Raw genomic sequence first — 15,195 nt, forward strand, 5'->3', positions numbered from 1 at the left:
CCGTGCTGCAAGCAGCACACAAGTTCAGTTGATTACTTTATTTTTCCTAATACTTAAAACCTGAACATATCTAAGAGTAAATAAACATGTTCGTGTGTGTGTATAGGGTTGGGATGGATGTAATCCTCTGCAGACAATGGTAGATCTGCATTAGTGTAATTCTGGATATGTTATAGTATATTTTATATTATATTGATTTTCTGTTTCCCCCTAGGGTGCACTAATCCTTTATTAATGTCACTGTCGGAGCAGGCAGCAGAGCAGAAAGTGTTAAGCGAGACTTGTCCTTGCTCTGGATAAGCAGTGATTAGTATGCGGAGTGCGTTCCCTGGACCCCAGCCTGTGCAGGGATACATTGCCCCGGCCTCTGGAGAGGTCCCTTCCTTGCGTCTGCTCAGCACGGACTGTATAAAGCAGTTCACTTTGTTGCTGATACTCCTAGAGAAACAAATAGGACTAGCGTTGGAAGAAAACCCCAATTGTAGCGTTTATCTGTTAAATCAATCTGTTGCAAATTATATAGAATGAATCATGTAATCCCGGAATCTTAAAAGAGAGTTAATTCTGTCACATATAACTTCTGCTTTACTGAAAGCAGGTTTATTTTCCCGGCAGTGTCAGATGCAGCCATGTCTGAGTATATATGCCAGATCCCAGCAGGTATGGTCTGTGCTGGTCACACTCCCTGTGCAGACAGAATGAGCCAGGCTGGTGTGCTAGGCACGGTGCACGCAGGAGGCGAGGGGACGTAGCCTCTGATCCCTGTACACAAAGACCTCATCAATACCTTCAATGCACAGAAACTTCTGTTTGTAGAGAAATGGCAAAGGCCCCCGAGGCAAGGTGGACATGAGTTTATATAGAAGCCATCTTAAATAATAGATTCCTTTTGTGTTCATGTAGTGTTTAATACACTAGATATTTTTCCTGGGGACTGCTGTATACGGAAAAAATTAGTCACCAGTCTACGGGGAGAATTACTTGTAAAATAAAATTCTCCCAACAGCTTAACAATAAGGTCATCGCATTGACATTTTGTGCGCCAATAGAACATGCAGCTTATCAACTGACATTAACATAATGACATCATGGAAGCATTACATGACACAGTGATTTCATTGGTTCATAGGGAATTCATGGAATTGATATTGTCAATAATTGTGTCTCAGCGTTTGTAATGGTTCCTAGTGAATGGATATGCTGCATTTTCATGAATATTGGTCCAACTTATAATGATGTGCAGGCAACAGGATGTGCAGGCAACCAGATAAATTCTGGTTGGTCTTCGGTAATGCAGTTAATGAGCTGTCTACAGTGACCTTGCAAGACCACGATACCTTCCGTGTTTCTTACCATGTTCTTGATATAATCTAGGCAGTGTTGTTTATTGGCGCTGCCCTTGGATACTACTCAGAACTGCTATGTGGTTGAAATTGTATGAGACGTAGAGAGCTAAACTGAGCTGTGAGAACAGTTGATGTATTATTGACAGACAAGAAACTGTGTTGGATCCGCTGTGGATTTTAGACTCGCTACCTGCCTACAATCTGAAATGTTAAATATCATTCCATTTCATAGGCGGGGCTCTTGTGGCCAATCCGCAGACAACAAATGTACAGGAGAAAAATAAGGTGTTCAAACTGGGCCACACAGGAGTCTGCTACACCTTAAAAAAAATCTAACTTAAAACAAATACAAATACAATTATTTAAACTGAAGTCCAAAAAAATATTATTATTTTGTATAATCACTGGAACTGCAGTTTTAACATTTATAGTATTTTATATCATTTCCATCAATTTCTTCACATTTTATATTTCACTGTTGGCATATTGAGGCAAAACTTGTAGTTTAAATTGGAACATAATAAAGATATATATTTGAAAGTGTAATAGAGTCCTGAATGCACCATTTAAACAGTTTAATTTTCTCTTGTATATATTTTATGTTACTTATTATGTATAGGCTTTCGATGGAACAGTTGCTTGGGTAGGGATATTATTTATGTAGGATGGTACAATAATTGTTTGGGCTTACTGATGAAATATTCTAAATAAATCTTTCAAACATGAAGTTGTTCTTGTTTAATATTGTTTAAGTAACTCCATAAAATATATATTGCATTTTAATCAAGAACATGTTTCCATATGATGCAGTAAGAGCTGGCACCATTGCTGTTACCACTGTCTATTTAGCTCTTCTCTTCATGCTATTCAGGTGCCAGGAGGAGTGTCCTGTTGGTACATACGGTTACCAGTGTGCGGAGAGATGTGACTGCCAGAATGGGGCCAAGTGTTACCACATCAATGGGGCATGCTTGTGCGAGCCAGGCTTTAAGGGCATCCTCTGTGAGGAACGTGTGTGCGCAGAGGCGCTGTATGGCCTCAAATGTAACAAGAATTGCCCATGTAACCTGACCAACACCCGTGGGTATGTATACTATCTATACTATATGTGATTTCATGAAAACAAATAATATCACTCCCACTGTCATTGAAATATGTGTTATACTTCTGTAAAATCAACATAAGTTAATTTGTTACTGAGCTCACTGGTGAAACCAGTGGTGGAACCATCCGATACTGAACTCACTGCTGGAACTATCCGATACTGAACTCACTGCTGGAGCCATCCTATACTGAAATCACTGGTAGGACCATCCTATACTGAACTCACTAGTGGAACTATCCTATACTGAACTCACTGCTGGAGCCATCCTATACTGAAATCACTGGTAGGACCATCCTATACTGAACTCACTAGTGGAACTATCCTATACTGAACTCACTGCTGGAGCCATCCTATACTGAGCTCACTGCTGGAGCCATCCTATACTGAGCTCACTGCTGGAACCATCCGATACTGAAATCAATGGTGGAACCATCCAATACTGAAATCACTTGTAGGACCATCCTATACTGAACTCACTGATGGAACCATCCTATACTGAACTCACTGATGGAACCATCCGATACTGAACTCACTGGTGGAACCATCATATACTGAACTCACTGCTGGAACCATCCAATACTGAAATCAGTGGTGGAACCATCCTATACTGAACTCACTGCTGGAACCATCCGATACTGAAATCAGTGGTGGAACCATCCTATACTGAACTCACTGCTGGAACCATCCTATACTGAACTCAATGGTGGAACCATCCGATACTAATATCAGTGGTGGAACCATTCGATACTGAACTCACCGGTGCAACCATCTGATAATGAACTCACTGGTGAAACCATCCTATACTGAACTCACTGGTGGAACCATCCAATACTGAAATCACCGGTGAAACCATGCTATACTGAAATCACTGGTGAAACCATCCGATACTGAATTCACTTGTGAAACCATTCAATACTGAACTCACCGGTGAAACCGTCCGATACTGAACTCACCGGGGAAACCGTCCCATACTGAACTCACCGGGGAAACCGTCCGATACTGAACTCACCGGGGAAACCGACCGATACTGAACTCACCGGTGAAACCGTCCGATACTAAACTCACCGGTGAAACCGTCCGATACTGAACTCACCGGTGAAACCGTCCGATACTAAACTCACCGGTGAAACCGTCCGATACTGAACTCACCGGTGAAACCGTCCGATACTGAACTCACCGGTGAAACCGTCCGATACTGAACTCACCGGTGAAACCGTCCGATACTGAACTCACCGGTGAAACCGTCCGATACTGAACTCACCGGTGAAACCGTCCGATACTGAACTCACCGGTGAAACCGTCCGATACTGAACTCACCGGTGAAACCGTCTGATACTGAACTCCCTGCTGGAACCATCCAATACTGAAATCACTGGTGAAACCATCCTATACTGAAATCACTGGTGGAACCGTCCGATACTGAACTCAGTGGTGAAACCATCGGCTACTGTCCTCACTGGTGAAACCATCCGATAGTGACCTCACCGGTGAAATCATCGGATACTGATCTCACTGGTGAAACCATCCGATAATAAACTCACCGTAAAAGAAAGTTAACATAAAACATTGATCAGATCATTACCGACATTAAAGCTCTGCATAAATGTAATATAGTGAAATCACCATGCTAATACCATGTTCATTATAATCTAGATATCTCCTGTGAACAGGGCATGTTAAGAGCTTCCAGATTCCCTTTCTGTTTTAGTGCACATATTCTCTGGCTGTGCTCCTGTTTGCTAAATAATATGTCTCGTTCTCAGCACATTTAAATAATATATTTACTCCCCGAGGAGCTGGGTTACAGCAGATGAATGAATTGCAGGGTTACTGCGGGTGGATGAATTGCAGGGAGTAGGGTCCCAGCCTTGCTGGCCACTGACACTAGAATGTATTGTTTTAATTAGTTCTAACACACACCCCACAGCTCCAAGCTAACAAGTCTTTCTGTCTTCTCTCTTAGCTGCCACCCACTGTCTGGGGAGTGCACCTGCAGGGCAGGTTGGAGTGGCCTGTACTGTGAGGAACCTTGCCGCCCTGGATTCTATGGGGAGGGCTGCCAAATGCTGTGCGCCTGTCACAATGGAGCGGACTGTGACAGTATGACAGGGAGGTGTGTCTGTGCTCCAGGGTACACGGTAAGGACAGACCTATGCACCACTTTTTAATTCTGTCTGTCAGGGCTCCTTTTAGCTTTATGGCTGGTAAATCTGTAAGACCTGTGCCAGTTGTGCCTTTACCTCCCTGCCTAAGATATCCAGCAACAATAATACTTAAACCTATGCATTGTTCTTGAGCATATCTGCATATACAATATTAGATTGCATGATCTGTTGGTCATTGAAATGTTATTGGTATACTATACAGTGCAGATTTTTACAGCTATTTGGAGCAGTAATTACTGGACTAGGCAGATACAATCTTGCATCATTAATTAGAACAAAGTATAAGAATGGATTATTACAACGAGTTTCTAAAATACTCAGTTTGAGCGTTTGAGGGTTTTTTTTTCTATCATGTTGTGTTTATGGAAATCAGAACACTTTACTCGCTCCTCCCAAAACTGAATTGTGCAATTTTCTATGTGTTATGAGTGAGACGATTTTCTCAGGAGTTATGAGGTTTCAGGCCCTATTGCCACAAGCTGATTTTCCGTGATATTTCTATAGTTGGCTTAGTTGTTTTTTTGCATTCCTTTTCCTGCGGATTTCATTCAAGAGATAAGAGGTTCGATAAGTAACACATGTGCAGGCTTTAGAACTTTGTAATCCACAGATTTCCTGGTGAGGATTTAAATTGGCAAGATAGGAGTTTGAAATCTGGAATTATAGGCCCCTTTGACAAATCTACCCCCAGCGGGGCCCTAATCAGACGTTTCATCTATTGTGATATAGTATGATCACTGTAGAACATGTAGTGGCATTGTGGCAGAATGGTAATAGTACTATCCTTTGAAAGAGAAAAATAAGAATACACTGTGAGCTTGGTTGCTCTCATTTGTCTGGCACTGCTGATTTAACTTTAGATTGCAAGCTCTGGTATTTGGTTTTCTCAACGTACTTTTAAAAATAAATGAGCAGTCAGTGACTATGTTCCCCCCATGACTGCAGTCTCATTAGTTCTTGTAAAGAGACTGCCCCCTCATCTTAAATCTTAACAAGTCCGAAGTGCCGGACACTCATGTTTATTTGCTAAGCTCAGCTGTTGGCTCAGAAATTGCTGCAACTGCAGAAAAAAACCTCCAGATCGGCCCACGGAGTTCAAATGCCACCGTGCTGCGATAGTCTCAAGAGCAGGGACTGGCTGTACTGGCCTCAGTCTTCTCACACATACACTGCTCACACCATATGCCAGGAAAGCTATTCTCATACAGATCGGCGGACTGGTTACATTTGCTGCTTTGTTTTGTCATCACTTGGGAATACTCAGTGTCCTCCCGGTATCCTCACATATAGGTGAACATATATGAAGCATGCAGGTTTGTTGTGGGGAGATCACTAAGAAACAATGGAGAAGTAGTTTATTTAAAGAATCTATTGTGTAAATGTAAAATACTGGATAGATAATGAGTGTTATATGCAGTCGCTATCTGTAGGATAATACTTGCATCTGTATTTTGAGGGCTTCTCAACAATTTAAACCGCAGGCAGGACTGCCTTCAGAAACCGTGGGGCCCAGTACAAATTAATCCAGCAGGGCCCCCCACTTCCCTCTGCAGAATACATGCCCCCCTGTTCACAATACAAGCCCCCCTTCACAATACAAGCCCCCCTCGTTACAATACATGCCCCACCTCCACAATACTGTAAATGCCCCTCGCTTCACAATACATGCCCTCCTTCACAGTACATGCCCCCCTCTTCCCAATAAATGCCCCCCTCTTCACAGTATATGCCCCCCCTTCAAAATACATTCACCCTCTTCACAATATATGCCCCCTCTTGACAATAGTCCCCCACCTCTTCACAATACCTGCCCCCCTCTTCACAGTATATGCCCCCCCTTCAAAATACATTCACCCTCTTCACAATATATGCCCCCTCTTGACAATAGTCCCCCACCTCTTTACAATACCTGCCCCCCTCTTCACAATATGTTCACCTCTCTTCACGATAGCCCACGACCTGCGCCAGGTGACTGTAAATGGCGGCTATAAGAATTTTAGATCAGTTGTAGGGATCATCATCATCATCTGTTTATATAAGGGCAGCACAGTGGCTTAGTGGTTAGCACTTCTGCCTCACAGCACTGGGGTCATGAGTTTGAATCCCGACCATGGCCTTATCTGTTTGGAGTTTGTATGTTCTCCCCGTGTTTGCGTGGGTTTCATCCGGGTACTCCGGTTTCCTCCCACACTCCAAAAACATACTGGTAGGTTAATTGGCTGCTATCAAAAATTTACCCTAGTCTCTCCCTCTCTGTCTGTCTCTATATTAGGGAATTTAGACTGTAAGCTCCAATGGGGCAGGGACTGATGTGAATGAGCTCTCTGTACAGCGCTGCGGACTTAGTGGCGCTATATAAATAAATGATGATGATGATAGCGCTACTAATTCCGCAGCACTGTACAGAGAACTCATTCACATCAGTCCCTGTCCCACTGGAGCTTACAATCTGAATCCCCTTACATACACACACACACAGACCAAGAGAGACTAAGGGCAATTTTTAATAGCAGCCAATTAACCTACTAGTATGTTTTTGGAGTGTGGGAGGAAACCCACACAAACACAAGGAGAACATACAAACTCCACACAGATAAGGCCATGGTCGGGAATCGAACTCGCAACCCCAGTGCTGTGAGGCATAAGTGCTAACCACTAAGCCACAGTGGGTTTATTTACTAACCTGCGGGTTTGAAAAAGTGGAGATGTTGCCTATAGCAACCAATCAGATTCTAGCTGTCATTTATTTAGTACATTCTACAAAATGACAGCTAGAATCTGAATGGTTGCTATAGGCAAAATCTATAGGAGTTAATCAATAACAAACCTACAAAAGTGCAGTAACATCAGCAGTTTGCTTTGATTAATCTAGTGCAAGTTATGTAAATTAAGTAACGAAGGCTAATGTCCTATCCAGGGTGGTAACTAGGCATTTGCAGGCCCCATAGCAACATTTTGTAAGGGCCCATCATGCACCAGCCTTTGGTGACAAATATATCACATATGCACATGGGGCTCCTACAGGGAAGGAGGGCCGCCCTCTGTGTTTGGGCCGTGTTGAAGCTGCATCCCCTGTACCTTTGATAGTTTTGCCCTTGGTCCTATTGGTTGCTATGAGTTTCTTGCAACTTTGCACTGTTTCTTACTGCTGTGATGTGAAGACCTTCTGTGACAGCGGACTGTCTGCTATAGTGTTCTTATAGTCTGCTTCCCTCTGCTGATCACATCTGCATGGTTTATGTATACAGCACAATCCTCTGTTCTATGCCCTGCTTTGTGATCTTTTACACAGCATTGTCTTCTGCCTGTTCTGTCCCCATGCTCCTCTGTCCTCTTTACAGCCCGTTGCCTGGTGCACTTTCCCCAGCTCCTCTACTTACCCTTCACCTGTCTCCCTGCTCCCCTTCTTCCTGCGAGTCTTGGCTGCTCCTGGTTTACTGCTTACACCTCCCTGTAAATGAACTGCTTCATCTGATTCCCGTCAGTGTGTTTGTGGCCTTTAACTGGCCCTAATCAATGTCTCTGTGCCTTGTTAATGAGGCTTTTATCTGCTTGATTTATTTCCAATAGGTCGCGTGTACGGCTGCCCACTAATCCCAGTGACCTGTCACTCATTGCCCCTCCTGACCGGCAGGAGCTTGGCAGCTAATTCACATCCTCATTGCATTGGAACTCTTCCTAATTAGACTTGGGCAAAGGCCACTAGATTTCCCAGATCCAGCTGTCCAACCTCTCCTAGTGAGCAAGTAGCTTGTGTGTATTGTGCCCTGTGTAGTTCTGTAAGTTTGTATGGCACTAACCTCCTCACCACTAGAAAGAAGGTATGCAAATCTGTTTCCATGAACAGGGAGTGTGTGGCTTTACATATTATTACATTGAAGCCAGTATGAGATAATATACTATACTTTTTATTTCTGCATCCACATTTCCCTGTCTCCTACAGTGTTTTTCCTTTTACCATGAAATATTTTACCCATTTGAATGGCGTTCTAATTTTTCAGTTCATCTATCTTTTAAAAAGTCCTCAATCTCCTTTTTTTTTATATACACAGTCTTTTATTCCCCCCTCGTAATGTCACCAACTTTTCCATTGGTCTCTTCGGTTTCATAACACTTACATCTTCTTTAGGACTGCCATGTGGAAATTAATGTGAAAATTAGTTGTATTGTAATAGCTGAATGTTAAGTGGCACAGGAGCCTGCAAAACTTTTTGTTGATTGAACAATAATTTCTTTTATTCAATATTTTACCTTTAACAAGATAGCAAGAGCAAAGGACACACCAAGAACTTTACAAAAAGGGCAATTAAGCAAATACAAAATTGAATTTCTCATTTCAAAGGATGATTCATCAATGCATGGAAGGAAGTAGAAGTGTGGGGGATGTAACAAACTATAGAACTATATTAGGTTAAGGAGTTTAATAAAAAAAAAAATAAGAGAAGCGACAGGATAGAGTGGAACAGGAAAATAGTAACACAAAAAATAGGAGAGGGGAAGGAATGGTGGAACAGAATGGGAGAGACAAACGATATTGTCTTGACAACCTTGGGATCAACAAATCAAAGCAAAACTCATAGTTCATTAGTTGCACAAGGAGAGACTGCTTACAGGGCAACTGTCATTTGTATTAAATCTATGGGAACCACATTACCAGGAATGTGGAACATGATTCTTGTCTGGCAGCATCATTCCACATTTTGTTGAGTCTCTTCTCTTATTTGGGTGTACAGATTTCCAGCAGGTAACAAAACTTTTTGTGTATTTAGTGTAAATGGAACATTTTTTTTTATTAAAGATTAGTTTTAAAAGCATTGTGATGGGGCAGAGATAATGCTGGCTTGGGTGGTGGGACAGGAGCAACCAAAATTTTGTGAATCAAATTTTATATCTCCATCCAATAACAATGGAACCTCAGTCAGGTCAACCAAATATGTAGGATGGTGTCCTTTCCCCTGTGCGCCTCTAGCACAGATCACTTTGCTCTGGAAAGATCGCCTTTAGCACAAACGAGTGTTACCAACCGCGACTCTTGATCCCCTGCTGCTGGTGTCCCGGCTGTCTCCACGACGACCGGGACGTCACTTCCTGCTTCTCGGTCCCGGCCGGACACCGAGTGTCCTGTTAGCACGCCCCTAAAACACAGGGCAGCCGGGCGCGGGCGCTAAGTGTACAGCCTGCGGGCTGATTTATTAAGGCATTTAGTAATAAGTCTGGTCTTGAGGCTTGTTACAGGGCAAAGCCCTGACTGGCTGGTTCCAGTATTTTAGGCAGGGAGGGCTTAACCTCCCTGCCGGTTATAGCATTCTGTCAGTACTGCTGCCTGCTTCTGTGTTGTGTTGGTGTATAAACTTAGATTGCTTTTTCCCATGTATGACCTCTGCCTGTTCCTTGACTCTGAATCTTTGCCTGTGACCCTGACCTTCAGCTGTACCCGGACTCTGAATCTTTGCCTGTGACCCTGACCTCCTGCCTGTATATGGACTCTGAATCTTTTCCTGTGACCCTGACCTCCTGCCTGTATATGGACTCTGAACCTTTGTCTGTGACCCAGATCTTCTGCCATACCTGGATTCCGAACTGTTGCCTGTGGCCCTGACCCAGCTAGCGCCTAAGGTCTCCACCTGTGCTCGGTCCACTCCCCAGATTCCTGGCCGGTCCCTACTCCATGTATTACCTCCTGTACCTGTGCGCTGCCATGTAAACATAAACTTGAACTAAACTGAGTGTAAGTCCTGGGGGCATCCAAGTATCTGTGAGCGTATCCAGTCTCTACGGGAAAGGCGGCTGCTATAGGTGAAGACCACTTCTACTATAGTTCTACAAGTTTATGCCACACTGGTTGCTATAACAACGAGGCCCTGTAATCCTTTACCTAGCGAGTGTGCCATGTCACAGGAGTGAACGCTCAGAGCTGCCATCAGAATCCTGCCCAGCCTTATAATTTCATCCATCCCTCCTTCCTCATCCACCTCCAGACAGAGCATTTCATCCTTCCATCCCATTCTCCTCCAGCCATAACATATCCTTTTATTACCACTCATTGCAGCTCCTCACCCCGCTTTCCATACATACCTATTGGCCAGTTCTTGTCCCACAGAAACACCCTGCCCTTATCTTCACGTCACAGTGCCTGAAGTGAACTGGTATGGAATGGGAATGTGAGTCCCTTTGTGACATGACCCTTGTTGGGCTCACTCGCACCAACCCCCCTCCCCTCACAGCCTGCAATGTTACTCCTACCAGGACCTGCAAATTGAAGGCAATAAAGCAGAAATTGATCATAAAAGTTGTGCCCCTGGATTGGTGGTAATCCCCCCCCCCCCCCTCCACACACACGATCTAATACATTGACAAAATGAGGCATTAGTACCATATTATAGCATGAAAGCTCACCAACCTGGCCACAGTTTTCATAATTCCGGTATCTCCCTAATCTCCCACTAACCTAGTAGAAAAGTCATGCAGTGCAGGTATAAAAAGCCTGCATCCTTATGGTGAAATAAGAATAAGAGTAGACTTTAGACCCCACCCAGTAACCCTTAATAGCATTGGCGAGGATATTCTGTAAACACAGGGCAGAAAAACTAGAAGGGATTTGTATACACACAGAGCATCTTATGATTAAACTGCTTATGTGCAAAAAGACAAAGTTATCCAGATTTAGAACTACAGATTTATGCACTGCACATGTGCGCAACTTGCACATATGTAAAGCTGCAGGTAAATGATACTTGCTGTCCTTTGCTCTTGAATGGCGTATCAGGGGCATTAAAGTGTAAGTGTAGTGCAATAAGGGCCAGCAGATGCAAGTTAAACATATCTCTTTGACATGTGTCTTATTTTGAGTCACACTGAGTTTGAAATACACTAGCTATGAGACTTTATTATTTTACCTAGCTAAAGTGGGAGCAAGTTTTGAAGTTGATGATTGTTGCAACTTTCCTCCAGAGACATCTGTATGCTAGAGTTAAGGAAGCGTATAGTTTAATATGCATGCAACTCGGAATACAGACATGGAAACACAAGTGTGCAGATGCATGTTTGCTCACTCGCAAACATGGTATTGGAAAATTCAACTATTAATTAGGCTCAAAGTCCATAGTCGTTTGGGTTTAAAGGACTGGCTACCTGGTAGGTGTGGTTACTAGTATATCAGTGGGGTTTAAATAAAGCATCTTAATAAGACTAGCTTATCATCAAAAAAAAAGGAGCATCTGACACAAGTTACCCCAACAGATAAGCAGTCTCATTGTCAGGATTGGATTCCAGCATAAACAGTCCATTATACAGTTCTTCCTTGGGAACTTTTACTTGTCTGTGGAAGTAGAGGTGTAAATCACCGTAGGCTTCTTGAGGGTTCTGTCATGTGGCTCTGTGATGTATATGGAGGCTGTTTGAGTAACAAAGGTCTGTTGCGTTGAACAGCCACATCGCTGAAAATTAAGCACTGCAAATCTTCGTACCAGTCTAGCAGAAAGGGTACGGTTATCCAGGAGCAGTCTTGGAAGGCTTTAATGTTGACACCTTTGTGTGTGATGTCAGGGGCTTCCTGGGCCTATATTTGCTTGGAGTTCTGTATGTTAAACTAAAATACAGAGTATAACTTGCCAGTGGGGCAGCAGTCTTCCAATTTAGCAGGCGCCCAGTTTCTCTAACAGTCCAGTGCTGCTCCCTTCTATGCAGCCAAGTTCTGACATATTTCAAACAAGCAGAGTTGCTGATGCTTCTACTCTGTAAACTCCCCAACTGCAAAAAGTGGAGACCTGCAATTGTAAATGTGCGCACCCGCACCTACTGAGCTCATTTCGAGAGGCGTGTCCACTTCTCAGTCTTTTGCAAATGTCATTTTTTAAAATCTCATCTTGTGTACCTCATCTGCATTTATCAAGGAAAGGAATCTGAGGGGATATAAATAAAGGATTAAAAGCCCCAAAACAATCTCATTATCACTAGAGTGACACTTGTTTAGGCATTTTTATTTACAGTCCGGGGTTCGCATTTTACTGACCTCTAATTCTATTATTTTGTATGGATGAAATCATGAGTTATTTTTAACTAATTGAGTGTAAATTTTCTGACCACTGGTCACCGTGGTAATGCTTGAAGCCATTTAGTGACTCTTAGTAAGTATAACATTGTATAGCTAAAACGATATCACAGTAGATCAATGTTATAATACAAAAATGAAGTACCACAAATACTACTATACTATAAAAGCTATGCACTATGTGCATCTAATGCTTGATATGTATTATTATGGGATGTCAGCTAGTCCAGTGGGTGAGGAGTGGGACTAAGCCTATTGGCCAACATGCTCTCTCTGATGTATGGCTTCTGTCGTGTGTGTGACCCTTTCCGCCACGTTTGGCCCCAGATGACAGTGTGCAGGGTTTAGCACACTGTAGTCAATGTTGCATTACCCTGTGCCTGATCACTCGCAGAGCAGCCGGCTTGGTAAATGTGTATGTGTATATCTTCATTAGTGCTACCTGCTGCAGCCAGCTGGGTCACTGGTCAAGGGACCAATAAATAGTTATGGTGCTGGGTTTTCAGCATTGCAGTTAATTTAACTGTTTCTAAGCTTACATTCCTATATCTGCAACTGTGTCAGCATTAGGGAGGGGGGAATATGCAGTATTGCTTGTTTCACCCTACTTTACAAGTTGCTCAATTGTGTGGTAACTCGTAACAAACAAATGCTTTCATAAAAAATTTCCTGTTGTGCAGTTTAAATAAGAAATCTAAAATTAATAGGGGTCCTGATTAAAATCCTACTTGCAATGCACAGTACCTTGCTATAACAATGTATATATCTCTCTTACATGTATTTAAGTGTCATAAATACCTTAATTAATACCTCTCAACAGATTTAAGTAAGACCAAATTTGAGGGCTCTGTCCCACGGGCCGGAAGGTTGGGAAGTATAGGTGTTGTGCTCAGCAATGAATGCTTGTTTGGAAGGGTGTAGAGGGCAGTCTAGCGATTCATAAGAGCTAGGCATGCCACGGGGCCATTCCCCCATCATGTTTTGACCACACCCCAGTCCAGGGACTGGCTGGCTGGCACAATTTAGCCTGGGGAGTGAGACTCGGCTCAGTGGCCTATTAGGAACATTTTCCAAATAAAAGAAAAACAGGTATCCCAGTGACCCGGTCCATGGTGGCTCACTAAAGTACCAGCCCAGGGGGTAGATGTCCCCCTACCTCTGCCGAAATCATAATAAGGCCATGGCCTGTCCCTATTCAAATTTTCTGCAAAGGTGGAAGGTATGCCCTAAGCTTTATTTAAATTAGCTGTTGGTCTGTGCATATGTTCATGATGTCATGTGACTGCGAGGCAGTCTGATGATGTCACGGACAGTTTCTCCATGGTGCACTGAGCATGCTCCTGCCAGTACATGTGATGTTCTGCTCCTGCCAGTACATGTGATGTTCTGCTCCTGCCAGTACATGTGATGTTCTGCTCCTGCCAGTACATGTGATGTTCTTCTTCTGCCAGTACATATGATGTTCACACCAATTAATACTTTTAACTGCTCAGAAGTTAACAAATGAATTGGACCAGAATATCTCACCTCTGTTGCATTTTTCCTCTCCAGCACAGTTCTTGATTTCCTTAATCACACAATACCCCAGAGCAATCTCGCTGATTGACACTCTCACTTTCCTGCCTCTTCACTAACACGCACACTCTGTCTAGCCTGCTCTCACTATACTCCAGGGTCTCGCTCCATCCTCCACTGGGCCCTGTCTAACTTGGGACTCTTGGGCAGCAGTCTCAACTCACACTCCTACCAAAATGCCTTTCATAACGAACATCTATGCTCCTAGATGACTCCCTGATAAATCTGTCTGACAGCTCCTGACTTGCCTGAACCCCTTCAGTTCACTCTACTCATAGCTGTATCTGTAAATTAAGTTACCAACCCTGGGTTCTGAAGCTTCTCTGTGATACTCAGGCTCATTCCAAAACTCATAGTCAACTCTGGCTATCGCTGGTTTCCATAGCCTTATTTCTGGAACTTGGCTACAACCCACATATCGCGACACAACCACAATTGAACAGGAACTGTAACATGCATTGCAAATACAGGCTCTGATCCTGACCACCAGGAGGGGAATCCATCGCCAAGGGAAGTTTCCCCAGGCAATGGGTTCTCCTGGGCACAAGAGTGGGTAATGCTCCAGTCCTGCTATGATAGTCTTGTACCACTCCAGAGTGGGTACCCTCATTCATACATCACTAAGGCACGTCACACTCACATATGCATACAAGGGTACAGTACATACTTATAGGCTCAACTACATACTTTGTTTCCTATAAATGAGATGCAGTAGCACCATTGATCATGTCACACAGAAAGGAAGATGCTGCCCTGCTCTCATCTTTGTAGCCCTTCACACAAATACAATGGTGTATTCACATGGTATTTTCTTCTTACATTTTAACCTCTTGTCTTCTGATGGCATTAAGTGAATCAACATGCCATGGAAAAGTGGGGCTTACTCCTTTCTGGAGGTGTTTCAGTGAAGAATTTGCATTGAATGCCCAGTTCTCCAGCAGATTCTCTGGAAAA

General features: G+C 43.3%; 1 protein-coding gene across 7 annotated transcripts in view; it reads left to right on the forward strand.

Annotated features, from left to right (window-relative positions):
• The window catches only part of MEGF11 (multiple EGF like domains 11), a 236,177-nt gene that overhangs the window by 163,198 nt on the left and 57,784 nt on the right, over window positions 1-15,195 (forward strand). For all 7 annotated transcript variants that reach the window (XM_075207608.1, XM_075207614.1, XM_075207613.1 and 4 more), the window contains 2 exons: window positions 2,218-2,430; window positions 4,415-4,589. In XM_075207608.1, the coding sequence (XP_075063709.1) occupies window positions 2,218-2,430; window positions 4,415-4,589 (388 nt within the window). The remainder of the gene's footprint in view (window positions 1-2,217; window positions 2,431-4,414; window positions 4,590-15,195) is intronic.

The sequence above is a fragment of the Mixophyes fleayi genome, chromosome 4 (genome assembly GCF_038048845.1).
Source record: "Mixophyes fleayi isolate aMixFle1 chromosome 4, aMixFle1.hap1, whole genome shotgun sequence".
Taxonomy (NCBI): Eukaryota; Metazoa; Chordata; class Amphibia; order Anura; family Limnodynastidae; genus Mixophyes; species Mixophyes fleayi.